This window comes from Lonchura striata, chromosome 33 (genome assembly GCF_050655825.1).
Source record: "Lonchura striata isolate lonStrDom1 chromosome 33, ASM5065582v1, whole genome shotgun sequence".
Lineage (NCBI taxonomy): Eukaryota > Metazoa > Chordata > Aves > Passeriformes > Estrildidae > Lonchura > Lonchura striata.
In genome coordinates this window covers 7,018,088-7,045,303 of record NC_140735.1, presented here as the reverse complement: position 1 = coordinate 7,045,303, position 27,216 = coordinate 7,018,088, and the positions used below count along the sequence as shown (strand labels likewise).

General features: G+C 48.1%; 1 protein-coding gene across 1 annotated transcript in view; it reads right to left on the bottom strand.

Moving 5' to 3' along the window:
- MEGF8 (multiple EGF like domains 8) overlaps nt 1-27,216 on the bottom strand; it is a 128,481-nt gene that overhangs the window by 42,637 nt on the left and 58,628 nt on the right. The window contains exons 24-37 of the mRNA XM_085564531.1: nt 24,791-25,023; nt 22,731-22,938; nt 21,401-21,466; nt 20,871-20,919; nt 19,975-20,265; nt 17,370-17,502; nt 13,620-13,771; nt 11,873-12,148; nt 10,947-11,422; nt 8,849-9,053; nt 4,922-5,093; nt 3,173-3,336; nt 1,624-1,768; nt 19-253 (exon numbers count right to left, since the gene is read on the bottom strand). Of these exons, the coding sequence (XP_085420657.1) occupies nt 19-253; nt 1,624-1,768; nt 3,173-3,336; nt 4,922-5,093; nt 8,849-9,053; nt 10,947-11,422; nt 11,873-12,148; nt 13,620-13,771; nt 17,370-17,502; nt 19,975-20,265; nt 20,871-20,919; nt 21,401-21,466; nt 22,731-22,938; nt 24,791-25,023 (2,805 nt within the window). The remainder of the gene's footprint in view (nt 1-18; nt 254-1,623; nt 1,769-3,172; nt 3,337-4,921; nt 5,094-8,848; nt 9,054-10,946; nt 11,423-11,872; nt 12,149-13,619; nt 13,772-17,369; nt 17,503-19,974; nt 20,266-20,870; nt 20,920-21,400; nt 21,467-22,730; nt 22,939-24,790; nt 25,024-27,216) is intronic.

The following is a 27,216-nucleotide window of genomic DNA, read 5'->3' as shown; positions in this document are numbered from 1 at the left end:
CAAATCCCCAATTCTGACCTCTGTGCCTCCAGGGCGCCGCGGCAGCGCCCCCCGCACCAGGCGCAGGCGCCCCCCGAGCCGTTGCAGCGGGGGGGGTCGGGCAGGGCCCCGCAGGGCTCGGGGGGCACCCGCAGCCCCCAGAGCCCCCCCAGGACCCCCCCGTTGAAGCCCCCCGAGAGGAAGAGGAGCCCCCCGAGCTGGGCCAGGGCGTGGCCCACGGCGCCCGGCATGGGCGGCCCCACCAGCGACGGGTCTGGGGGTTCAGGGGGGGGGAAAAAGGTCAAAATTCAACCCAAAAACCCCAAAATCAGGGTGAAAAGTGACCCAAATTCACCCAAAATATCCCCCAAAATTCAACCCGAAAAACCCCAAAATCGCGGTGAAAAGTGACCCAAATTCACCCAAAATATCCCCCAAAATTCAACCCGGAAACCCCAAAATCGCGGTGAAAAGTGACCCAAATTTACCCAAAATATCCCCCAAAATTCAACCTGGAAAACCCCAAAATCAGGGTGAAAAGTGAACCAAATTTACCCAAAATATCCCCCAAAATTCAACCCAAAATCGCGGTGAAAAGTGACCCAAATTTACCCAAAATATCCCCCAAAATTCAACCTGGAAAACCCCAAAATCGCGGTGAAAAGTGACCCAAATTTACCCAAAATATCCCCCAAAATTCAACCTGGAAAACCCCAAAATCGCGGTGAAAAGTGAACCAAATTTACCCAAAATATCCCCCAAAATTCAACCCAAAATCGCGGTGAAAAGTGACCCAAATTTACCCAAAATATCCCCGAAAATTCAACCCAAAATCGTGGTGAAAAGTGACCCAAATTTACCCAAAATATCCCCCAAAATTCAACCCAAAATCGCGGTGAAAAGTGACCCAAATTTACCCAAAATATCCCCCAAAATTCAACCCAAAATCACGGTGAAAAGTGACCCAAATTTACCCAAAATATCCCCCAAAATTGCCTCAAAAATCCCCCAAAATCACGGTTTAAAGTGTCCCAAATTTTTCACCCAAATTTCGCCCAATTTCCACCCAATTTTCGGGGTACCCCCATTTTGGGACCCCCCCAATCTCCAGACCCCTCCCCAAATTGATCACCCCCAATCCCCGCCCCTCCCTGAAGCCCCCAGACCCATTTCCCCCCATTTTTTGCCCAATTTTCGCCATTTTTCACCCAAATTTCGCCCGATTTCCACCCAATTTTCGGGGTGCCCCCATTTTGGGACCCCCCCAATTTCGAGACCCCTCCCCAAATTGATCACTCCCAAACCCCGCCCCTCCCTGAAGCCCCCAGACCCATTTCCCTCATTTTTTCCCATTTTTTGCCATTTTTCACCCAAATTTCGCCCGATTTCCACCCAATTTTCGGGGTGCCCCCCATTTTGGGACCCCCCCCAATCCGGGAGACCCCTCCCCAAATTGTGCACCCTCAAACCCCGCCCCTCCCTGAAGCCCCCAGACCCATTTCCCCCTATTTTCCCCCTCATTTCCCCTATTTTTGCCATTTTTCACCCAAATTTCGCCCGATTTCCACCCAATTTTCGGGGTACCCCCATTTTGGGACCCCCCCAATCCGGGAGACCCCTCCCCAAATTCGGGGCCCCCCTCACCGGTGTGGGGGGGCAGGATCCAGGCGTTGCAGCGGATCTGGTAGAGCAGGACCTCGTTGCCGAAGTCGCGGCGGTCGCTGCGGCCCCCCACCACCACCAGGGTGTCCCCCAAAATCGCGGCCGCGTGGAAATAGTGGGGGCGGGGCTGCGGGGGGGATCCCCAAAATGTTAGGAGACCCCCCCAAAAAAAATCCCGAGACCCCAGACCCAAAACGACCCGAAACAACCCCAAAAATAACCAAAAATTGGAATAAAATCCCATTAAATCGCCCCAAAAAGAGCCTCAGAGACCCTCCCCAGAGATGCTCAGGACCCCCCCAGGATTTAGGGGGACCCCCAGAGATCCCCCCCAAAAAAATCCCGAGACCCCAGACTCAAAACAACCCAAAATAACCCCAAAAAACCCCAAAAATGGAATAAAATCCCATTAAACAACCCCAAAATCCCCTTTATTCCCCCCAAATCCCATTTAAACACCCCAAAATCCCATTTAACCCCCCAAAATCCCATTTTTTTCCCCCCAAAATCCCATTTATCCCCCCAAAATCCCATTTTTTCCCCCAAAATCCCATTTATTCCCCCAAAATCCCATTTATTTCCCCCCAAAATCCCATTTTTTCCCCCAAAATCCCATTTTAACTCCCCCAAAATCCCATTTATCCCCCCAAAATCCCATTTTTTTCCCCCAAAATCCCATTTTTTCCCCCCAAAATCCCATTTTTCCCCCCAAAATCCCATTTTTTGCCCCGGTGCCCACCTTGGTGCCGCGGGCAGGTGCCAGGAGGCTCCAGGTGAGGTTGGGCAGGTGGAGGGACCCCACAAACCCCCTTTAACCCCCCAAAATCCCATTTTTTCCTCCCAAAATCCCATTTTTCCCCCCAAAATCCCATTTTTTCCCCCAAAATCCCATTTTTTCCCCCAAAATCCCATTTTTTCCCACCGTGCCCACCTTGGTGCCGCGGGCAGGTGCCAGGAGGCTCCAGGTGAGGTTGGGCAGGTGCAGGGACCCCCCGAACCCCCTTTAACCCCCCAAAATCCCATTTTTTCGCCCCAAAATCCCATTTTTTCCCCCAAAATCCCATTTTTTCCCCCCAAAATCCCATTTTTTCCCCCAAAATCCCATTTTTTGCCCCGGTGCCCACCTTGGTGCCGCGGGCAGGTGCCAGGAGGCTCCAGGTGAGGTTGGGCAGGTGCAGGGACCCCCCGAACCCCCTTTAACCCCCCAAAATCCCATTTATTCCCCCAAAATCCCATTTTTTCCCCCAAAATCCCATTTATTCCCCCCAAAATCCCATTTATTCCCCCCAAAATCCCATTTTTTCCCCCAAAATCCCATTTTTTGCCCCGGTGCCCACCTTGGTGCCGCGGGCAGGTGCCAGGAGGCTCCAGGTGAGGTTGGGCAGGTGCAGGGACCCCCCGAACCCCCTTTAACCCCCCAAAATCCCATTTTAATTCCCCCAAAATCCCATTTATTCCCCCAAAATCCCATTTTTTCCCCCCAAAATCCCATTTTTTCCCCCAAAATCCCATTTTTTCCCCCGGTGCCCACCTTGGTGCCGCGGGCAGGTGCCAGGAGGCTCCAGGTGAGGTTGGGCAGGTGCAGGCTGTAGAGCTCCGCGCTGGGCGCCACCCGCTCCACGTGGAAGCGCTGCCCCCCGAACACGAAGAGCGACTCCGAGGCCTCGTGGAACGCGGCCGAGTGCCCGTAGAGACCTGGGAGGGGATTTTGGGGGAAATTTGGGTGATTTTGGGTCATTTTGGGGGGATTTGGGGGAAGGTTTGGGGTGATTTTGGGGAGGGGGCTCCACGTGGAAGCGCTGCCCCCCGAACACGAAGAGCGACTCCGAGGCCTCGTGGAACGCGGCCGAGTGCCCGTACAGACCTGGCCGGGATTTTGGGGGAAATTTGGGTGATTTTGGGTCATTTTGGAGTCACTTTGGGGAAGGTTTGGGGTGATTTTGGGGAGGGGGCTCCACGTGGAAGCGCTGGCCCCCGAACACGAAGAGCGACTCCGAGTGCCCGTACAGACCTGGGGGGGGATTTTGGGGGAAATTTGGGTCATTTTGGGTCATTTTGGGGGAAATTTGGGTTATTTTGGGTCATTTTGGGGTCACTTTAGAGAAGGTTTTGGGTGATTTTGGGGAGGGGGCTCCAGGTGCAATCGCTGACCCCCGAACACAAAGAGCGACTCCGAGTGCCCGTACAGCCCTGGGGGGGGATTTTGGGGGGATTTTGGGTCATTTTGGGGGGATTTGGGGTCAGTTTGGGGGAATTTGGGTCCTTTTGGTGGAATTCGGGTCATTTTGGGGGATTTGGGGTCATTTCAGGGGGGATTTGGGGTCATTTTCCCCCCATTTTCTCCCATTTTTTCCCAATTTTCCTCCTTTTTCCCCCCATTTTTTCCCATTTTCCCCCCGTTTTTCCCCATTTTTCCCTGTCCCCTCACCCGTGGGGGGGGTCCCGGCTGAGACGCCCACCCCCCAATTTCCCCTCTCCTTTTTTCCCCTTTTTCCCCATTTCCACTCCAATTTTTCCCATTTTTCCCCATTTTCCCCCCGTTTTTTCCCATTTCCCCCCGTTTTTTCCCGTTTTTCCCCATTTCCCCCCGTTTTTCCCAATTTCCCCCCATTTTTCCCCATCCCCTCACCCGTGGGGGGGGTCCCGGCCGTGACGCCCACCCCCCAATTTCCCCTCTCCTTTTTTCCCCTTTTTCCCCATTTCCACTCCAATTTTTCCCATTTTTTCATATTTTCCCCCCATTTTTTCCCATTTTCCCCCCGTTTTTTCCCATTTTCCCCCCGTTTTTCCCCGTCCCCTCACCCGTGGGGGGGGTCCCGGCCGTGACGCCCACCCCCCAATTTCCCCTCTCCTTTTTTCCCATTTCTCCCCCTATTTCCCCCTATTTCCCCCCATTTTTTCCCAATTTTCCCCCTTTTTCCCCCTGTTTTTTCCCATTTTCCCCCCGTTTTTCCCTGTCCCCTCACCCGTGGGGGGGGTCCCAGCTGTGACGCCCACCCCCCAATTTCCCTTCTCCTTTTTTCCCCTTTTTCCCCATTTCCACTCCAATTTTTTCCATTTTTTCATATTTTCCCCCCGTTTTTTCCCATTTTCCCCCCGTTTTTCCCCGTCCCCTCACCCGTGGGGGGGGTCCCGGCCGTGACGCCCACCGCCCAATTTCTCCTCTCCTTTTTTCCCCTTTTTCCCCATTTCCACTCCAATTTTTCCCATTTTCCCCCCATTTTTTCCCATTTTCCCCCCGTTTTTCCCAATTTCCCCCCATTTTTCCCCGTCCCCTCACCCGTGGGGGGGGTCCCGGCCGTGACGCCCACCGCCCAGCTTTCGGAGCGGGGGTCGAAGATGAGCAGCTCGGTGTTGAAGCCGTTTTGGGGGGAGAAGCCCCCGACCAGGAACACGCCCCGGGCCCCGGCCGCCGTCAGCGAGTGCCCGGCCACGGCCGGGACCTGCGGCGCCTGCAACCGAGAAACGGGGTCGGGACCCCGAATTCGGGATCGGGACCCCCAAATTCGGGATCGGGACCCCCAAAAACGGGATCGGGACCCCCAAAAACGGGATCGGGACCCCCAAATTCGGGATCGGGACCCCCAAAAATGGGATCGGGACCCCAAAAAACGGGATCGGGACCCCGAAAAACGGGATCGGGACCCCAAATACAGGATCGGGACCGCGAATTCGGGATCGGGACCCCCAAATTCGGGATCGGGACCCCCAAATTCAGGATCGGGACCCTGAAATTTGGGATCGGGACCCCGAAAAACGGGATCGGGACCCCCAAAAACGGGATCGGGACCCGCAAATTCGGGATCGGGACCCCCAAAAACGAGATCGGCACCCCAGAAAATGGGATCGGGACCCCGGAAAACGGGATCGGGACCCCAAAATTTGGGATCGGGACCTCCAAAAACGGGATAGGGACCCCCAAAAACGGGATCGGGACCCCGGAAAATGGGATAGGGACCCCGGAAAATGGGATCGGGACCCTGAAATTTGGGATCGGGACCCCCAAAAACGGGATTGGGACCTCCAAAAACGGGATAGGGACCCCCAAAAACGGGATCGGGACCCCGAAAAACGGGATCGGGACCCCGAAAAACAGGATAGAGACCCCCAGATTCGGGATTGGGACCCCCAAATTCGGGATCGGGACCCCCAAAAACGGGATAGGGACCCCCAAAAACGGGATCGGGACCCCAAAAAACGGGATCGGGACCCCGAATTCAGGATCGGGACCCCCAAATTCGGGATCGGGACCCCCAAAAACGGGATCGGGACCCCGAATTCGGGATCGGGACCCGCAAATTCGGGATCGGGACCCCCAAAAACGGGATCGGGACCCCGAATTCGGGATCGGGACCCCCAAATTCGGGATCGGGACCCGCAAATTCGGGATAGGGACCCCCAAAAACGGGATCGGGACCCCGAATTCGGGATCGGGACCCCGAATTCGGGATCGGGACCCGCAAATTCGGGATCGGGACCCCCAAAAACGGGATCGGGACCCCCAAAAACGGGATCGGGACCCCGAATTCCGGATCGGGACCCCCAAATTCGGGATAGGGACCCCCAAATTCGGGATCGGGACCCCAAAAAACGGGATCGGGACCCCGGAAAATGGGATCGGGACCCCGGAAAATGGGATCGGGACCCTGAAATTTGGGATCGGGACCCCCAAATTCGGGATCGGGACCCCGAGAAACGGGATAGGGACCCCCAAAAACGGGATCGGGACCCCGGAAAATAGGATAGGGACCCCGGAAAATGGGATCGGGACCCTGAAATTTGGGATCGGGACCCCCAAATTCGGGATTGGGACCCTGAAATTTGGGATCGGGACCCCCAAATTCGGGATCGGGACCCCCAAAAACGGGATCGGGACCCTGAAATTTGGGATCGGGACCCCGAATTCGGGATCGGGACCCCGAGAAACGGGATAGGGACCCCCAAAAACGGGATCGGGACCCCCAAATTTGGGATCGGGACCCCTAAAAACGGGATCGGGACCCCAAAAAACGGGATAGAGACCCCCAGATTCGGGATCGGGACCCCCAAATTCGGGATAGGGACCCCCAAAAACGGGATCGGGACCCTGAAATTTGGGATCGGCACCCCGAATTCGGGATCGGGACCCGCAAATTCATGATCGGGACCCCAAATTCGGGATCGGGACCCCCAAAAACGGGATCGGGACCCCCAAAAACGGGATCGGGACCCCGGAAAATGGGATTGGACCCTGAAAAACGAGATCAGGACCCCAAAATTCGGGATTGGGACCCCAAAAAATGGGATAGGGACCCCAAAAAACGGGATAGGGACCCCGAAAAATGGGATCGCGACCCCGGAAAATGGGGTCAGGACACAGAATTCGGGATTGGGACAACAAAATTTGGGATTGAGACCCCGAAAAATGGGATAGGGACCCCCAAATTTGGGATCGGGACCCCAAAAACAGGATTGGCACCCCAAAAAATGGGATTGGGACCCAAAATTTGGGATCGGGACCCTGAAAAACGGGATCGGGACAAGGAATTCGGGATCAGGACCCCAAATTCAGGATAATGACTCCAAAATTTGGGGGTCAGGACCCCGAAATTCGGGATTGGGACCCGAAATTTGGGATCGGGACCCCCAAAAACGGGATCGGGACCTGAAATTTGGGATCAGGACCCAAAATTGGGGTCGGGACCCCCAAAAACGGGATCAGGACACCAAAAAATGGGATCGGGACCTGAAATTTGGGATCGGGACCCCGAAATTTGGGATCAGGTGAATTTTATGTAAATTCCAGTTAAAATTTATGTAAATTTCAAATAAGCTTCATGCAAATTTTATGTAAATTCCAGGCGAATTTGCATAAAATCTCAGGTGAATTCCAGGTCACCCGAATGCCAATTCCAGTTACATTTTATGTAAATTCCAGTTAAAATTTATGTAAATTTCAAATAAGCTTCATGCAAATTTTATGTAAATTCCAGGCGAATTTGCATAAAATCTCAGGTGAATTCCAGGTCACCTTAATGCAAATTCCAGTTACGCTTCAGGTGAATTCCAGGTACATTTTATATAAATTCCAGTAAAATTTTATGGAAATCCCAGTTAAATTTTATGTAAATTTCAGGTAAGTTTTATGCAAATTTTATGTAAATTCCAGGTGAATTCCAGGTAAGTTTTATGCAAATTTTATGTAAAGTCCAGGTGAATTCCAGGTACATTTTATGCAAATTTTATGTAAATTCCAGGTGAATTCCAGTTAAATTTTATGTAAATTCCACGTAAGTTTTATGAAAATTTTATGTAAATTCCAGGTAAATTTTGCATAAAATGTCAGGTGAATATGAGGTAACCTTAATGCAAATTCCATTTACATTATGTAAATTCCAGTTAAATTCAGGTGAATCTCAGGTAAAATCTATGCAAATTTTATGTAAATTCCAGGCGAATTTGCATAAAATCTCAGGTGAATTCCAGGTCACCTCAATGCAAACTCCATTTACATTTCAGGTGAATTCCAGGTAAGCTTCATGTTAATTTTATATAAATTACAGTTAAATTCTATGTAAATTTCAGGTAAACTTCATGCAAATTGTATGTAAATCCCAGTTGATTTTATGTAAATTTCAGGTCAATTTCAGGTAAGCTTCATGCAAATTGTATGTAAATCCCTGATAAATTTTATGTAAATTCTAGGTGAATTCCAGGTAAGTTTTATGCAAATTTTATGTCAATTCCAGGTGAATTCCAGGTCACCTTAATGCAAATTCCAGTTACAGTTCAGGGGAATTCCATGTAAGTTTCATGTAAATTTTATGTAAATTACAGTCAAGTTTTATGTAAATTTCAGGTAAGTTTCATGTAAATTTTATGTAAATTCCAGTCGAATTTGCATAAAATCTCAGGTGAATTCCAGGTCATCTTAGTGCAAATTCCAGTTACACTTCAGGGGAATTCCAGGTAAGTTTCATGTAAATTTTATATAAATTACAGTTAAATTTTATGTAAATTTCAGGTAAGTTTCATGCAAATTGTATGTAAACCCCAGTTAAATTTTATGTAAATTTCATGTCAATTTCAGGTAACTTTTATGCAAATTTTATGCAAATTCCAGTTAAATTGTATGTAAACCTCAGGTGAATCCCAGCTCACCTTTATGCAAACCCCAATCACACTTCCGCCAGCGCGTATGCAAATGCCATGCAAATGAGGAGCTCACCTGCAGGCGGCGCCACTGGGGGTGGCCGAGGTCGAGCAGCCAGGTGTCGGCGGCCACACCTGCCCAGGTGAGGCCGCCCACCAGGAGCAGGGCCCCGCCCCCCGGGAGGGGCGTGGCCGCCTGCAGGTACCGGGGGGAGGGGCCGGGGCCGCCGCGCCCCTCCCCCGCCAGCACCTGCGTCCAGCGCCGCGCCCGCACCGAGAACCTGCGGGCACAGGTGGGGGAAACTGAGGCACAGGTGTGCCCAGGTGAGGTTAACATGGGGTTAAATGGGGTTAAATGGGGCTCAGGTGTGCCCAGGTGAGGTTAAATGGGGTTAAATGGGGCTCAGGTGTGCCCAGGTGAGGTTAAATGGGGCCCAGGTGTGCCCAGGTGTGCCCAGGTGAGGTTAAATGAGGCTCAGGTGTGCCAAGGTGAGGTTAAATGGGGCTCAGGTGTGCCCAGGTGAGGTTAAATGGGGCTCAGGTGTGCCCAGGTGAGGTTAACATGAGGTTAAATGGGGTTAAATGAGGCACAGGTGTGCCCAGGTGAGGTTAAATGGGGCTCAGGTGTGCCCAGGTGTGGTTAAATGGGGCTCAGGTGTGCCCAGGTGAGGTTAAATGGGGCTCAGGTGTGCCCAGGTGAGGTTAAATGGGGCTCAGGTGTGCCCAGGTGTGCCCAGGTGAGGTTAAATGGGGCTCAGGTGTGCCCAGGTGAGGTTAAAGTGGGGCTCAGGTGTGCTCAGGTGTGCCCAGGTGAGGTTAAATGGGGCCCAGGTGTGCCCAGGTGAGGTTAAATGGGGCTCAGGTGTGCCCAGGTGAGGTTAAATGGGGCTCGGGTGTGCCCAGGTGTGCCCAGGTGAGGTTAAATGGGGTTAAATGGGGTTAAATGGGGTTAAATGAGGCTCAGGTGTGCTCAGGTGAGTTTAACATGAGGTTAAATGGGGCTCAGGTGTGCCCAGGTGTGCCCAGGTGAGATTAAATGGGGCTCGGGTGTGCCCAGGTGTGCCCTGCGGTTTTTTGGGATATTTTTGGGCCATTTTTGGGGGATTTTGGTCCATTTTTGGGAGATTTTCGTGGTGATTTCGGGGTATTTTAGGGTTGTTTTTGGGGTGGTTTTGGGGTTATTTTTTGAGATTATTTTTGGGGTGTTTTTGAGATATTTTTGGGTTTATTGTTGGGGTGGATTTTGGGTTATTTTGGGATTATTTTTGGGGTGTTTTTCAGGTGATTTTTGGGGTGTTTTTGAGATGATTTTTGGCGTGTTTTTGAGATATTTTGGGGTGTTTTTGAGAAATTTTTGGGGTGGTTTTGAGAAATTTTTGGGGTGTTTTTGAGGTGATTTTTGGCGTGTTTTTGAGATGATTTTTGGCGTGTTTTTGAGATATTTTTGGGTGTTTTTGAGATGATTTTTGGGGTGTTTTTGAGGTGATTTTTGGGGTTTTTTTGAGATATTTTTGGGGTGTTTTTGAGATGATTTTTGGGGTGTTTTTGAGATATTTTGGGGGTGTTTTTGAGATGATTTTTGGGGTGTTTTTGAGATATTTTGGGGGTGTTTTGGAGGTGATTTTTGGGGTGTTTTTGAGGTGATTTTTGGGGTGTTTTTGAGGTGATTTTTGGCGTGTTTTTGAGATATTTTGGGGTGTTTTTGAGGTGTTTTTGGGGTGTTTTTGAGATATTTTGGGGGTGTTTTGGAGGTGATTTTTGGGGCGTTTTTGAGGTGATTTTTGGGGTGGTTTTGAGAAATTTTTGGGGTGTTTTTGAGATATTTTTGGCGTGTTTTTGAGGTGATTTTTGGGGTGTTTTTGAGGTATTTTTGGGTGTTTTTGAGGTGATTTTTGGCGTGCTTTTGAGATATTTTTGGGGTGTTTTTGAGATATTTTTGGAGTGTTTTTGAGGTGATTTTTGGGGTGTTTCTGAGATATTTTTGGGGTGTTTTTGAGGTATTTTTTGGTATTTTTGAGATATTTTTGGGGTGTTTTTGAGATATTTTTGGGGTGTTTTTGAGATATTTTTGGGGTGCTTTGGAGATATTTTTGGGGTGTTACTGAGGTGATTTTTGGGGTGTTTCTGAGGTGATTTTTGGGGTGTTTTTGGCAAGATTTGGGGTCTGCACTCACCTGTAGAGGCTGGCCAGGGGTCCCTGGGCCAGGCTGAGCCCCCCGAAGAGCCAGAGGGTCTCGTTGGGGCCGGGCACGAGGCTGTGCCCCAGGCGGCGCAGGAACCGGCCCGGCGCGTCCTGAGGGCGTTTTGGGGTGAAATTCGGGGATTTTGGGAAAATTCCGGTCAAATTCCGGGGTTTGGGGGTGAAATTCGGGGATTTTTGAGGGATTTTTGGGGATTTTGGGGGGATTTTTGGGGGATTTTTGGGAGGCTGTGCCCCAGGCGGCGCAGGAACCGGCCCGGCGCGTCCTGAGGGCGTTTTGGGGTGAAATTCGGGGATTTTGGGAAAATTCCGGTCAAATTCCGGGGTTTGGGGGTGAAATTTGGGGATTTTTGGGGGATTTTTGGGGATTTTGGAGAAGATTTTGGAGAAGATTTTGGGGGGTTTGGGGAGGCTGTGCCCCAGGCGGCGCAGGAACCAGCCCGGCGCGTCCTGAGGGCATTTTGGGGTGAAATTCGGGCATTTTGGGAAAATCCCGGTCAAATTCCGGGGTTTGGGGGTGAAATTTGGGGATTTTGGGGGGATTTTTGGGGGTTTTGGGGGGATTTTTGGGTATTTGGAGAGGCTGTGCCCGAGGCAGTGCAGGAACCGGCCCGGGGCGTCCTGAGGGGGTTTTGGGGTGAAAATTTGGGATTTTGGGAAAATTCCAGTGAAATTTGGGGTTTTGTGGGGATTTTTGGGGTCCGTCTCCTGAGAGGGTTTGGGATGGTTTTTTGGGGTGATTTTTGGGGTGATTTTTGGGGTGATTTTTGGGTTTTTTGGGGTGATTTTTTGGGATTTTGGGGTCACTCCCCTCAGGGGCTTTGGGATGGTTTTTTGGGGTGATTTTTGGGGTGATTTTTGGGGTGATTTTTGGGGATTTTGGGGTCACTCCCCTCAGACGGTTTGGGATGGATTTTTGCGGTGATTTCTGGGGTGATTTTTGGGGTGATTTTTGGGTTTTCTGGGGTGATTTTTGGCTTTTTTGGGGTCCCTCCCCTCAGGGGGTTTGGGATGGATTTCTGGGGTGATTTTTGGGGTGATTTTTGGGGATTTTGGGTCCCTCACCTCCTCGGGGCTGTCGGCCACCAGCTGCTCCCACACGATGCTCCCCGGCCCCAGGGGGGTCGAGCAGTTGGGACCCCCAAAACCTTCGGGGCACTCACAGACCCCCCAAACCTGGAACCCCAAAATTCCCAGATCGGTCAGAAATTCCCCAAAAAAGCCAAAATCCCCAAAACCCCCACATTTCCCTCAAAACCCCACCCAAAAATGCAAAAAATTCCCCCCAAAATCCCAATTTTCCTCTAAAAAAATCCCAATTTTAACCCAAATTCCCCAAATCCCCCCCATTGTCGCACAAAAAAAATCCCATTTTTCCTCCAAAAATCCCAAATTTCCTCAATTTTCTCCAATTTCCCCCCAAAAAACCCAGATTTCCCCAATTTCTCCCGATTTTCTCCCTCAAATCCACCCTTTCCCCCCAAAAATAACAATTTCCCCCCAATTTCATCACCAAAATTCTCATTTCTTCTCATTTCGCTCCCCAAAATTCAAAATTTCCCCAATTTTCTCCAAAAAATCCCAGATTTCCCTTATTTCCCTCCAAAAGTTCCGATTTTCTAACCAAACATCCCAAATTTCCCCAAGTTCCCCCAATTTTTTCCCCAAAAATCCCAACTCCCCCCCTGAAAATCCCAAATTTCCCCTATTTTCCCACAAAAAATTCCAAACTTCCCCAATTCTCCCCTCCAAAATCCCATTTTTTCCCCAATTTCCCCCAATTTTCTCTGCCAAATCCCAATTTCCCCCAAAAAATCCCAATTTTTCCCCAATTTCCCCCCAAAAATTCTAATTTTTCCCAATTTCCCCCCAAAATCCCAATTTTCCCCCAATTTCCCCTCATAGATTCCAAACTCCCCCCAAACTCCCAATTTCCCCCCAAAACTCCCAATTTCCCCCCCAAAAAAACCCAATTTCCCCCCCCCAAAATCCTAACTTTTCCCCCAAAATCCCCATTTTTCCCCAATTTCCCCCCCAAAAAGCCCAAATTTCCCCCCAAAAAAATCCCAATTTGCCCCCATAAATCCCAATTTTTCCATAATTTCCCCCCAAAAATCCCAATTTTTCCCCAATTTCCCCAAAAAATCCTAATTTTTCCCCCAAAAAAACCCCAATTTCCCCCCCAAAAAATCCTAATTTTTCCCCCAAAAAACCCCAATTTCCCCCCCAAAAAATCCTAATTTTTCCCCCCAAAAACCCCAATTTCCCCCCCAAAAAAATCCTAATTTTTCCCCCAAAAAACCCCAATTTCCCCCCCAAAATATCCTAATTTTTCCCACAAAAAACCCCAATTTCCCCCCCAAAAAATCCTAATTTTTCCCCCAAAAAACCCCAATTTCCCACCCAAAAAACCCCAATTTTCCCCCCAAAAAATCCTAATTTTTCCCCCAAAAAACCCCAATTTTCCCCCCAAAAAATCCTAATTTTTCCCCCAAAAAACCCTAATTTTTCCCCCAAAAAACCCCAATTTCCCCCCCAAAAAATCCTAATTTTTCCCCCCAAAAACCCCAATCCCCCCCCCAAAAAAACCCCAGATTTTCCCGATTCCGCCCCCGAAATTGTTGTTTTTCGCCCCAAAATCTCTCACCGGGTGGCAGGCCCCTCCCCCGCACCCGCCCGGGCATTTCGGGGGGGCCCCGGGGGGGGAGGGGCAGTGGGGGGGGCAGGGCCGGGGCTCCACCCGCGCCCGGAACCCCCAGGCCTCGGTGCCGTTGGATTCGTAATAAATCGCCAAAAGCCCTGGAAAAAACGGGAAAAAGGCTCAGGGGAAAATTCCCAAAAAATTCCCCCAGAAATTCCCAGATTCCCAAAAAAAACCCCAGGAAAATCGGGGCAGGAATGGCAAAAATAGCCCCGAAAATGCGAAAAAAACCCATGAAAATTGAATAAAAAATTCCCAAAAAAATTCCCCCAAAAATTCCGAGATTCCCAAAAAAAACCCCGGGAAAATCGGGGCAGGAATGACAAAAATAGCCCCGAAAATGCGAAAAAAAATGGGAAAAAAAACATGAAAATTGAATAAAAAATTCCCCAAAAAATTCCGAGATTCCCAAAAAAAACCCCGGGAAAATCGGGGCAGGAATGGCAAAAATAGCCCCGAAAATGCGGGAAAAACACCATGAAAATTGAATTAAAAATTCCCCCAAAAATTCCGAGATTCCCAAAAAAAAAAACCTGGGAAAATTGGGGCAGGAATGGCAAAAATAGCCCCGAAAATGCGAAAAAAAAAAGGGAAAAATGCAAAAAAAACCCATGAAAATTGAATAAAGAATTCCCCAAAAAATTCTGAGATTCCAAAAAAAAAAACCCGGGAAAATCGGGGCAGGAATGGCAAAAATAGCCCCAAAAATGCGAAAAAAAAAAGGGAAAAATGCAAAAAAACCCATGAAAATTGAATAAAAAATTCCCCCAAAAATTCCGAGATTCCCAAAAAAAAAAACCCCGGGAAAATCGGGGCAGGAATGGCAAAAATAGCCCCGAAAATGCGAAAAAAAAAGGGATAAAAAGGGAAAAAAAACTACAAAAATGGAACAAAAATTCCCAAAAAAAATCCCCAAAAAAATCCTGAAAAAATTTCTCCCAAAAATTCGGAGATTCCCAAAAAAAACCCCGGGAAAATCGGGGCAGGAATGGCAAAAATAGCCCCGAAAATGCGAAAAAAAATGGGAAAAAAAGGGAAAAAAACCCATGAAAATTGAATAAAGAATTCCCCAAAAAATTCTGAGATTCCAAAAAAAAAAACCCGGGAAAATCGGGGCAGGAATGGCAAAAATAGCCCCGAAAATGCAAAAAAAAAAAGGGAAAAATGCAAAAAAAACCCATGAAAATTGAATAAAAAATTCCCAAAAAAATTCCCCAAAAAAATCCTGAAAAAATTTCTCCCAAAAAAAACCCCGGGAAAATCGGGGCAGGAATGGCAAAAATAGCCCCGAAAATGCGAAAAAAAAAAGGGAAAAATGCAAAAAAACCCAGGAAAATTGAATAAAAAATTCCCAAAAAAATTCCCCCAAAAATTCCGAGATTCCCAAAAAAAACCCCGGGAAAATCGGAGCAGGAATGGCAAAAATAGCCCCGAAAATGCAAAAAATAATTGGGGAAAAAAGCAAAAAAACCCATGAAAATTGAATAAAAAATTCCCCAAAAAATTCCCCCAAAAATTCCGAAATTCCCAAAAAAAACCCGGGGAAAATCGGGGCAGGAATGGCAAAAATAGCCCCGAAAATGCGAAAAAAAAAGGGAAAAAAGGGAAAAAACCCCATGAAAATTGAACAAAAATTCCCAAAAAAAATCCCCAAAAAATCCCCAAAAATTCCCAAAAAATTTGGAGATTCCCAAAAAAAACAACCAGGGAAAATCGGGGTAGGAATGGCAAAAATAGCCCCAAAAATGCAAAAAAACAACCAAAAATCAGGAAAAATGCTTAAAAATCACCGAAATTAAACCAAAATCCCCCAAAAATTGCACAAAAAAATCCCAAAATATTCCCAAAAAATTTGGAGATTCCCAAAAAAAAAAATACCTGGGAAAAATCGGGGCAAAAATGCCAAAAATAAACCCGAAAATGCTTTTTTGGGGTGGATTTTGGGGTTTTTGGGTCCCCGAGTCCAGTTTTGGGGTTTTTGGGGGGGATTTTGGGGTTTTTGGGGTGATTTTGGGGTTTTTGGGGTGTTTTGGGGGTTTTTGGGGTATTTTGGGGTTTTTGGGGTCCCCGAGCCCGTTTTTGGGGTGATTTTGGGCGTTTTTGGGGTTCCTGTACCTGAGCTGGCCTCCAGGCTGAGCCTGTGGGGGGTCCCAGGCTGGATTTTGGGGTGATTTTTGAGGTTTTTGGGTATTTTTGAGGTTTTTGGGGTGGGTTTTTGGGGTTTTTGGGGTCCCCGAGCCCGTTTTTGGGGTGATTTTGGGTGATTTTGGGGTTCCTGTACCTGACCTGGCCTCCAGGCTGAGCCTGTGGGGGGTCCCAGGCTGGATTTTGGGGTGATTTTTGAGGTTTTTGGGTATTTTTGAGGTTTTTGGGGTGGGTTTTTGGGGTTTTTGGGGTCCCCGAGCCCGTTTTTGGGGTGATTTTGGGTGATTTTGGGGTTCCTGTACCTGACCTGGCCTCCAGGCTGAGCCTGTGGGGGGTCCCAGGGTGGATTTTGGGGTGATTTTTGAGGTTTTTGGGTATTTTTGATGTTTTTTGGGTGGGTTTTTGGGGTTTTTGGGGTCCCCGAGCCCGTTTTTGGGGTGATTTTGGGTGTTTTTGGGGTTCCCGTACCTGAGCTGGCCTCCAGGCTGAGCCTGTGGGGGGTCCCAGGGTGGATTTTGGGGTCTCCGAGTCCATTTTTGGGGTGATTTTTGATGTTTTTGGGGTATTTTTGAGGTTTTTGGGGTATTTTTGGGGTTTTTGGGGTCCCCGAGCCCGTTTTTGGGGTGATTTTGGGTGATTTTGGGGTTCCCGTACCTGAGCTGGCCTCCAGGCTGAGCCTGTGGGGGGTCCCAGGGTGGATTTTGGGGTCTCCGAGTCCATTTTTGGGGTGATTTTTGAGGTTTTGGGGTATTTTTGGGGTTTTTGGGGTATTTTGGGCTTTTTGGGGTCCCCGAGCCCGTTTTTGGGGTGATTTTGGGGTTCCCATACCTGAGCTGGCCTTCAGGCTGAGCCTGTGGGGGGTCCCAGGGTGGATTTTGGGGTGATTTTTGATGTTTTTGGGGTATTTTTGATGTTTTTGGGTATTTTTGAGGTTTTTGGGGTGGGTTTTGGGGTTTTTGGGGTCCCCGAGCCCGTTTTTGGGGTGATTTTGGGCGTTTTTGGGGTTCCCGTACCTGAGCTGGCCTCCAGGCTGAGCCTGTGGGGGGTCCCAGGCTGGATTTTGGGGTGATTTTTGAGGTTTTTGGGGTATTTTTGGTGTTTTTGGGGTATTTTTGGGGTTTTTGGGGTGGGTTTTTGGGGTTTTTGGGGTCCCCGAGCCCGTTTTTGGGGTGATTTTGGGTGTTTTTGGGGTTCCCGTACCTGAGCTGGCCTCCAGGCTGAGCCTGTGGGGGGTCCCAGGGTGGATTTTGGGGTGATTTTTGAGGGTTTTTGGGTATTTTTGGGGTTTTTGGGGTATTTTGGGGTTTTTGGGGTCCCCGAGCCCATTTTTGGGGTGATTTTGGGTGTTTTTGGGGTTCCCGTACCTGACCTGGCCTGCAGGCTGAGCCTGTGGGGGGTCCCAGGCTGGATTTTGGGGTCTCCGAGTCCATTTTTGGGGTGATTTTTGAGGTTTTTGGGTATTTTTGGGGTTTTTGGGGTGGGTTTTTGGGGTTTTTGGGGTCCCCGAGCCCGTTTTTGGGGTGATTTTGGGTGATTTTGGGGTTCCCGTACCTGAGCTGGCCTCCAGGCTGAGCCTGTGGGGGGTCCCCCCTCCGCAGAGCGCCCCGATCAGGGCGGGGTCCCCCTGCACCCCTCCCCCGTCCAGCAGCGCCGGGAGCCCGTCGAACACGTACACGAAGCTGCCCTGCGGAATTTGGGGAAAATTCCAGGGATTTCGGGAAAATTCCGCAAGATTCGGGCTGATCTCGGCGTCTCAGCCACTCCCAACCCTGAAAATCCCCCCAAAATCCCCTTCAAACCCACCTAGACCCCAAAAAATCCCAATTATTCCCCTCTAAACCTCCCCAAATCCCCAATTTCTCCCCCAAATTCCCAATTTTCTATCCCAAAATCCCATTTTTCTCCCCAAATCCCAATTTTCCCCCCCAAAATCCTGTTTTCTTCCCCAAACTCCATATTTTCTCTCCAAATATCCCTTTTTTCCCCCCAAATCCCAATGTCCCCCCCAAAATTCATATTTTTTACCCCAAAATACCATTTTTCCTCCCAAGATCCCCATTTTCTCTCCCAAAATCCCATTTTTCTCTCCGAAAATCCCATTTTTTTACCCCAAACTCCCATTTTTTTGCCCCAAACTCCCATTTTCTCTCAAAAAATCCCATTTTCTCTCCCAAAATCCCATTTTCTTCCCCCAATATCCCATTTTTTGGCGCCAAACCCCCATTTATTCCCCCCAAAATCCCATTTTTTTCCCCAAATCCTGTGTTCCCGCACCTGGCAGGTCAGGTCGCTGTCGGGGCTCAGGGTGACGCCGATTTCCCCCCCCAAACTCCCATTTTTTCACCCCAAACCCCCATTTATTTGCCCCAAACTCCCGTTTTTTCCCCCAAACTCCCATTTTTGGCGCCAAACCCCCATTTTTTTGCCCCAAACTCCCGTTTTTCCCCCCAAACTCCCATTTTTTCCCCAAATCCCCGTTTTTTCCCCCAAATCCCGCACCTGGCAGGGCAGGTCGCTGTCGGGGCTCAGGGTGAGGCCGATTTCCCCCCCAAACTCCCATTTTTTTCCCCCAAACTCCCATTTTTTTGCCCCAAATCCCCGTTTTTCCCCCAATCTCCCGTTTTTTCCCAAAATCCCCATTTTTTCCCCCAAATGCCGCACCTGGCAGGGCAGGTCGCTGTCGGGGCTCAGGGTGAGGCCGATTTCCAACCCCAAACTCCCATTTCCCCCCCCAATCTCCCATTTTTTACCCCAAACTCCCATTTTTTTGCCCCAAATCCCCGTTTTTTCCCCCAATCTCCCGTTTTTTCCCAAAATCCCCATTTTTCGCCCCAAATCCCGCACCTGGCAGGGCAGGTCGCTGTCGGGGCTCAGGGTGAGGCCGATTTCCCCCCAAACTCCCATTTTTTCCCCCCAAACTCCCATTTTTTTGCCCAAACTCCCATTTTTTGCCCCAAATCCCCATTTTTTCCCCCAAACTCCCATTTTTTCCCCCAAACTCCCATTTTTTCACCCCAAACTCCCATTTTTTCCCCCAAACTCCCATTTTTTCCCCCAAACTCCCATTTTTTTGCCCCAAACTCCCATTTTTCCCCCCAAACTCCCATTTTTTCACCCCAAACTCCCATTTTTTCCCCCAAACTCCCATTTTTCACCCCAAACTCCAATTTTTTCCCCCAAACTCCCATTTTTTCACCCCAAACTCCCATTTTTTCCCCCCAAATCCCCGTTTTTCCCCCCCAAACTCCCATTTTTTCCCCCAAACTCCCATTTTTTCCCCCAAACTCCCATTTTTTCCCCCAAACTCCCATTTTTTTGCCCCAATATCCCATTTTTCCCCCCAAACTCCCATTTTTTCCCCCAAACTCCCATTTTTTTGCCCCAATATCCCATTTTTCCCCCCAAACTCCCATTTTTTCCCCCAAACTCCCATTTTTTTCCCCAAATCCCCGTTTTTCCCCCCAGACTCCCATTTTTCCCCCCAAACTCCCATTTCCCCCCCAAACTCTCATTTTTTCCCCCCAAATCCCCGTTTTTCCCCCAATCTCCCATTTTTTCCCAAAATCCCCGTTTTTCTCCCCAAATCCCGCACCTGGCAGGGCAGGTCGCTGTCGGGGCTCAGGGTGAGGCCGATTTCCCCCCCAAACTCCCATTTTTTTCCCCCAAACTCCCATTTTTTCCCCCCAAATCCCCGTTTTTTCCCCCAATCTCCCATTTTTCCCCAAAATCCCCGTTTTTCGCCCCAAATCCCGCACCTGGCAGGGCAGGTCGCTGTCGGGGCTCAGGGTGAGGCCGATTTCCCCCCCAAACTCCCATTTTTTCCCCCCATATCCCATTTTTTTGCCCAAACTCCCATTTTTTCCCCCCAAACTCCCATTTTTCCCCCCAATCTCCCGTTTTTTCCCAAAATCCCCGTTTTTTCCCCCAAATCCCGCACCTGGCAGGGCAGGTCGCTGTCGGGGCTCAGGGTGAGGCCGATTTCCCCCCCAAACTCCCATTTTTTCGCCCCAAATCCCCGTTTTTTCCCCAAATCCCCATTTTTCGCCCCAAACTCCCATTTTTCCCAAAATCCCCGTTTTTTGCCCCAAATCCCCGTTTTTTGCCCCAAATCCCCGTTTTTTGCCCCAAATCCCCATTTTTCCCCCAAATCCCGCACCTGGCAGGGCAGGTCGCTGTCGGGGCTCAGGGTGACGCCGATTTTGGGGCACTGGGGCCCGGGGTGGGGGCAGGGCCGCGGCTGCCCCGAGCCCGAGAGGAGCCACAGGCAGTGGGGGAGGGGCGGCTCGCCCGGCCCCGCCCCCCGCGAGCCCAAATCCAGCGCAGCGCCCCGCGCCGCCAGCAGGTGGCGCCCGCCGCAGCGCCGCACGCACACGCCGCCGTTCCTGGGCAAAAAAACGGCATTTTCGGCAAAAAAAACGGGATTTTGGGGTTTTTTTTTAGGGGATTTCTAAGGACTTTTTTTAGGGATTTTTTGGTGATTTTTTTCTGATTTTTGGGGATTTTTCTGGGATTTTTTCCTGAATTTTCTCCTGATTTTTGCGGTATTTTTTTGGATTTTCTTCTGATTTATTTGGGGATTTTTTTTCTGATTTTTTTTGGTGATTTTTTTCCTGATTTTTTCCGATTTTTTGACATTTTTATTGATTTTTTTTTCTGATTTTTTGGTGATTTTTCCTTATTTAGTCCTGATTTTTTCAGTTTTTTCTAGATTTTTTTTGTGATTTTTTTTTTTTCTGATTTCTTTTGGTGATTTTTTTCCTGATTTTTTTCTGATTTTTTGGGGAATCTTTTTCTGATTTTTTTGGGACTTTCTGTGACTTTTTTCTAATTTTTGGGGGAATTTTTTCTGATTTTCCTGCAATGTTTTGGTGCTATTTTGGGAATTTTTGAGGATTTCTATGGCATTTTTTGGGATTTTTCTGGGATTTTTTTGGTGCTATTTGTCAATATTTTTAGAGATTTTTTGGGCATTTTTTGAGGATTATTTGGCGGTTTTTGGGTGATTTTTGGGGGTTTTTGGCCAGAGCCCAAATCCAGCGCAGCGCCCCGCGCCGCCAGCAGGTGGCGCCCGCCGCAGCGCCGCACGCACACGCCGCCGTTCCTGGGGCAAAAAAACGGCATTTTCGGCAAAAAAAACGGGGGTTTTAGTCATTTTTTAAAGGGGAATTCCTAAGGATTTTTTTCCGGATTTTTTGGGATTTTTTGGAGATTTTTTTCAGGGTTTTTTTCCTCATTTTTGGGGGGTTTTTGTGATTTTTTTGTGATTTTTTTGTGATTTTTTCTGATTTTTTTGGGGGATTTTTTGTGATTTTTTAATGATTTTTTGGGGGATTTTTTCTGATTTTCTTTCAGATTTTTTTGGGGAATTTCTGTCTTTTTTTCTGTTTTTTTTGGGGAATTTTTTCTGATTTTCCTGCGTTTTTTTGTGCTATTTTGGGAATTTTTGGAGATTTCTTTTGCAATATTTTGGGATTTTTTTGGTGTTATTTGTCAATATTTTTAGAGATTTTTTGGGCATTTTTTGAGGATTATTTGGAGGTTTTTGGGTGATTTTTGGGGGTTTTTGGCCAGAGCCCAAATGCAGCGCAGCGCCCCGCGCCGCCAGCAGGTGGCGCCCGCCGCAGCGCCGCACGCACACGCCGCCGTTCCTGGGGCAAAAAAACGGCATTTTCGGCAAAAAAATCGGGATTTTTTTGGGTGAATTTTTGGTGTTTTTTTAGGGGATTATTTTCAGATTTTTTTGGGATTTTTTGGAGATTTTTTTCAGGTTTTTTCTTCCCATTTTTGAGGGTTTTTTTTTGTGATTTTTTTTTTGTGATTTTTTTCTATTTTGACCGGGTTTTTTTGTATTTTTTCCCATTTTTCGTTTTTTTGTCCATTTTGCCCGTGTTTTTTTGCATTTTTATCGATCGTGCCCGTGTTTTTTTGCATTTTTGCCCATTTTGCCCGTGTTTTTTTTGCATTTTCATTGATCGTGACCGTGGTTTTTTGCATTTTCAGCTATTTTGACTGTGTTTTTCCATATTTTTGCCCATTTTGCCCGCGTTTTTTTGCATTTTTGCCCATTTTGACCTTGTTTTTCCATATTTTTGCCCATTTTGCTTGTATTTTTTTGCATTTTTGCCCATTTTGCCCGCGTTTTTTTGCATTTTTGCCCATTTTGCCCATGTTTTTTCATATTTTTGCCCATTTTGCCCGTGTTTTTTCGTATTTTTGCCCATTTTGCCCGTATTTTTTTGCATTTTCATCGATCGTGATCGTGTTTTTTCATTTTCATCTATTTTGACCGTGTTTTTTTGCATTTTCATCGATTTTGCCTGTGTTTTTCTGCATTATTGCCCATTTTGCCCGCTTTTTTTTTGCATTTTCGCCCATTTTGCCCGTGTTTTTCTGCATTTTTGCCCATTTTGCCCGCGTTTTTCTGCATTTTTGCCCATTGTGCCCGTGTTTTTCTTCATTTTTGCCCATTCTGCCCGCGTTTTTTTGCATTTTTGCCCATTTTGCCCGTGTTTTTCTGCATTTTCGCCCATTTTGCCCGCGTTTTTCTGCATTTTTGCCCATTCTGCCCGTGTTTTTCTTCATTTTTGCCCATTCTGCCCGTGTTTTTTTGCATTTTTGCCCATTTTGCCCGCATTTTTCTTCATTTTTGCCCATTCTGCCCGCGTTTTTTTGCATTTTCATCGATTTTGCCCGGGTTTTTTTGCACTTTTGCCCATTTTGCCCGTGTTTTTTTGCATTTTTGCCCATTTTGCCCGCATTTTTCCATATTTTTGCCCATTTTGCCTGCGTTTTTTTGCATTTTCATCGATTCTGCCCGCGTTTTTTTGCATTTTCGCCCATTTTGCCCGCGTTTTTCTGCATTTTTGCCCACTGTGCCCGTGTTTTTTTGCGTTTGCCCTGGCTTTGGCTCACCTGGGGTCCCCGTAGTAGCCGGGGGCGCAGCGCTCGCAGCGGGGCCCGGCGGCGGGCGGGCGGCAGCGGCACTCGCCGGTGCCGGGGTGGCAGAAGCCGCGCGCCGGGTCCCCGTGCCCGTGGCAGCCGCACGGGCGGCACCCGCCGGGCCCGCCGGGGCCGAAACTGCCCGGGCGGCAGCGCTGGCAGCGCGGGCCCTCCGTCCAGTCTGGGGACAAAACGGGGGAAATCGGTTAAAGGGGAAAAACGGCGAAAAAACGGGGAAAAACGGTGAAAAAACGGGGAAAAAACGGCGAAAAAACGGCGAAAAAACGGGGAAAAATGGGGAAAAACGGGGTGAAAATGGGGTTAAAATAGGGTTAAAATGGGGTTAACATGGGGATTTGGGAGCTCTGCCCGGGCGGCAGCGCTGGCAGCGCGGGCCCTCCGTCCAGTCTGGGGAGGAAACGGGGGAAATCGGTTAAAGGGGGAAAACGGCGAAAAAACGGGGAAAAACGGCGAAAAAACGGGGAAAAACGGGGTTAAAATGGGGTTAAAATGGGGTTAAAATGGGGATTTGGGAGCTCTGCCCGGGCGGCAGCGCTGGCAGCGCGGGCCCTCCGTCCAGTCTGGGGAGGAAACGGGGGAAATCGGTTAAAGGGGAAAAACGGCGAAAAAACGGGGAAAAACGGTGAAAAAACGGGGAAAAACGGTGAAAAAACGGGGAAAAACGGCGAAAAAACGGGGAAAAACGGTGAAAAAACGGGGAAAAACGGTGAAAAAATGGGGAAAAACGGTGAAAAAATGGGGAAAAACGGGGTGAAAATGGGGTGAAAATGGGGATTTGGGAGCTCTGCCCGGGCCCTCCGTCCAGTCTGGGGAGAAAACGGGGGAAATCGGTTAAAGGGGAAAAACGGCGAAAAAACGGGGAAAAACGGCGAAAAAACGGGGAAAAACGGGGAAAAAACGGGGAAAAAAGGGGTTAAAATGGGGTTAAAATGGGGATTTGGGAGCTCTGCCCGGGCGGCAGCGCTGGCAGCGCGGGCCCTCCGTCCAGTCTGGGGACAAAACGGGGGAAATCGGTTAAAGGGGAAAAACGGCGAAAAAACGGGGAAAAACGGTGAAAAAACGGTGAGAAAAGGTGAAAAAATGGGGATTTGGGAGCTCTGCCCGGGCGGCAGCGCTGGCAGCGCGGGCCCTCCGTCCAGTCTGGGGAGGAAACGGGGGAAATCGGTTAAAGGGGGAAAAACGGGGAAAAAACGGGGAAAAACGGTGAAAAAACGGGGAAAAAACGGGCAAAAACGGCGAAAAAACGGGGAAAAATGGGGTTAAAATGGGGATTTGGGAGCTCTGCCCGGGCGGCAGCGCTGGCAGCGCGGGCCCTCCGTCCAGTCTGGGGACAAAACGGGGGAAATCGGTTAAAGGGGAAAACGGCGAAAAAATGGGGAAAAACGGGGAAAAAACGGGGAAAAACGGGGAAAAAACGGGGAAAAACGGGGAAAAAACGGGGTTAAAATGGGATTAAAATGGGGATTTGGGAGCTCTGCCCGGGCGGCAGCGCTGGCAGCGCGGGCCCTCCGTCCAGTCTGGGGAGAAAACGGGGGAAATCGGTTAAAGGGGGAAAACGGGGAAAAAACGGGGAAAAAACGGGGAAAAACGGGAAAAAACGGGGAAAAAACGGTGAAAAAATGGGGAAAAACGGTGAAGAAATGGGGAAAAACGGTGAAAAAACGGGGAAAAACGGGATTAAAATGGGGTGAAAATGGGGATTTGGGAGCTCTGCCCGGGTTTTGGGGTGAATTTTTGGGATTTTTGGGGTGCATTTTTGGGGGTTTTGGGGTGAATTTTTGGGGTGAACTTTTGGGGTGAATTTTTGGGGTTTTTGGGGTGAATTTGGGGGATTTTGGGGGTGAATTTTTTGGATTTTTGGGGTGAATTATTTGGGTGAATTTTTTGTGATTTTGGGTGAATTTTTGGGATTTTTGCGGTGAATTTTTGGGACTTTTGGGGCGAATTTTTGAGGTGAATTTTTGGGATTTTGGGGTGAATTTTTGGGGTGAATTCGGGGGATTTTGGCTCACTCTGGCAGCGGTCGCAGTGGCCGGGGCCGCTCCTCTCGCAGGAACTGTGGAAGTTGCAGCCGCAGTCCACCGAGCACTGGGGGAGCTCCGGGGCCTCCCCCTGGCTGGAATTTTGGGAATTTTGGGAGGAATTTTGGGAATTTTGGGGCTTGGGGTTGGTCCAGCCCAGGTGACAAACGCAGGTGAAGTTGGGGGGCCCCGAGCAGAAGCCGTGGCCGCAGTCGGACAAACACCTGGGGGGGGAAAAAGAGACCCAAAATTGAGATTTCTGCACCCAAAAAAACTCAAATCTGCGAAAAAAATCTGAATTTTGGGTTTTTAGAATTAAAAAAAACACCCAAAATTCGGATTTCTGCACACAAAAAAACTCAAATCCACAAAAAAATCTGAATTTTGGGTTTTTGGAATTGAAAAAAAAACCCAAAATTGAGATTTCTGCACCCAAAAAAACTCAAATCCGCGAAAAAATCTGAATTTTGGGTTTTTAGAATTGAAAAAAACACCCAAAATTCGGATTTCTGCACACAAAAAAACTCAAATCAGCGAAAAAATCTGAATTTTGGGTTTTTAGAATTAAAAAAACACCCAAAATTCGGATTTCTGCACACAAAAAAACTCAAATCCGTGAAAAAATCTGAATTTTGGGTTTTTAGAATTGAAAAAAACACCCAAAATTCGGATTTCTGCACACAAAAAAACTCAAATCCGCGAAAAAAATCTGAATTTTGGGTTTTTAGAATTGAAAAAAACACCCAAAATTCGGATTTCTGCACACAAAAAAACTCAAATCCGCGAAAAAAATCTGAATTTTGGGTTTTTAGAATTAAAAAAAAAAACCAAAATTTGGATTTCTGCACCCAAAAAACCTCAAATCCGCGAAAAAATCTGAATTTTGGGTTTTTAGAATTAAAAAAAAAAACCAAAATATGGATTTCTGCACACAAAAAACCTCAACTCCCCCCCCCAAAAAAAATCGGAATTTTGGGCACATAAAATAAAAAAAAAACAACAAAATTTGGATTTCTGCACCCAAAAAAACTCAAATCCGCAAAAAAAATCTGAATTTTGGGCACTTAGAATGAAAAAAAATCCCAAAATTCAGATTTCTGCATACAAAAAACCTCAAATCAACAAAAAAATCTGAATTTTGGGTATTTAGAATGGAAAAAAACCCCAAAATTTGGATTTCTGCACCCTTTTTGTTTGTTTTCCCCCATTTTTCCCCATTTCTGGTCCGATTTTCACCCTTTTTTTTGTTTTTCCCCCATTTCTCAGCCATTTCCACCCTTTTTTTTTTTTGTTCTTTTTTTTTTTTTCCCAAATTTTCCCCATTTTCCCCCAATTTCTTCCCCATTTTTCCCTCCTTCTCCCCATTTCTGGTGCGATTTTCACCCTTTTTGTTTTTTTGTTTTTTGCCCATTTTTCCCAATTTTCATCCTTTTTTATTTGTTTTTTTCCCCATTTCTCCCCCGATTTTCACCCTTTTTTTTTGTTCTTTTCCCCATTTCTCACCCAATTTCTACCCTTTTTTTGCTTTTGTTTTTTTTTTGTTTTTTCCCCGTTTCTGCCCCGATTTCCCCCCTTCTTTTTTTGTTTTTCCCCATTTCTCACCCGATTTCCCTTTTTTTTTTGTTTTTCCCCATTTCTCGGCCGTTTCTCCCCCGATTTCCCCCCTTTTTTTTTGTTTTTTCCCCATTTCTCGCCCAATTTTCCCCTTTTTTTTTTTGTTTTTCCCCATTTCTCGGCCGTTTCTCGCCCGATTTCCCCCCTTTTTTTTTGTTTTTCCCCATTTCTCCCCCGATTTCCCCCCTTTTTTTTTTGTTTTTTCCCCATTTCCAGCCCGATTTCCCCCCTTTTTTTTTTGTTTTTTCCCCATTTCTCCCCCGATTTCCCCCCTTTTTTTTTTGTTTTTCCCATTTCTCATCCGTTTCTCACCCAATTTCCTCCCTTTTTTTTTGTTTTTCCCCATTTCTCGGCCGTTTCTCCCCCAATTTCCCCCCTTTTTTTTGTTTTTCCCCATTTCTCAGCCATTTCTCCCCCGATTTCCCCCTTTTTTTTTGTTTTTCCCCATTTCTCGGCCGTTTTTCCCCCGATTTCCCCCCTTTTTTTTTGTTTTTCCCCATTTCTCCCCCGATTTCCCCCTTTTTTCCCCATTTTTCCCCATTTCTCGGCCGTTTCTCCCCCGATTTCCCCCCCTTTTTTTTGTTTTTTCCCCCTTTCCAGCCCGATTTCCCCCATTTTTTATTTTTCCCCGTTTCTGCCCCGATTTCCCCCTTTTTTCCCCGTTTTTCCCCATTTCTCGGCCATTTCTCGCCCGATTTCCCCCCTATTTTTTTTGTTTTTTCCCCATTTCTGCCCCGATTTCCCCCCTTTTTTTTTTGTTTTTCCCCATTTCTCGGCCGTTTCTTGCCCGATTTCCCCCCTTT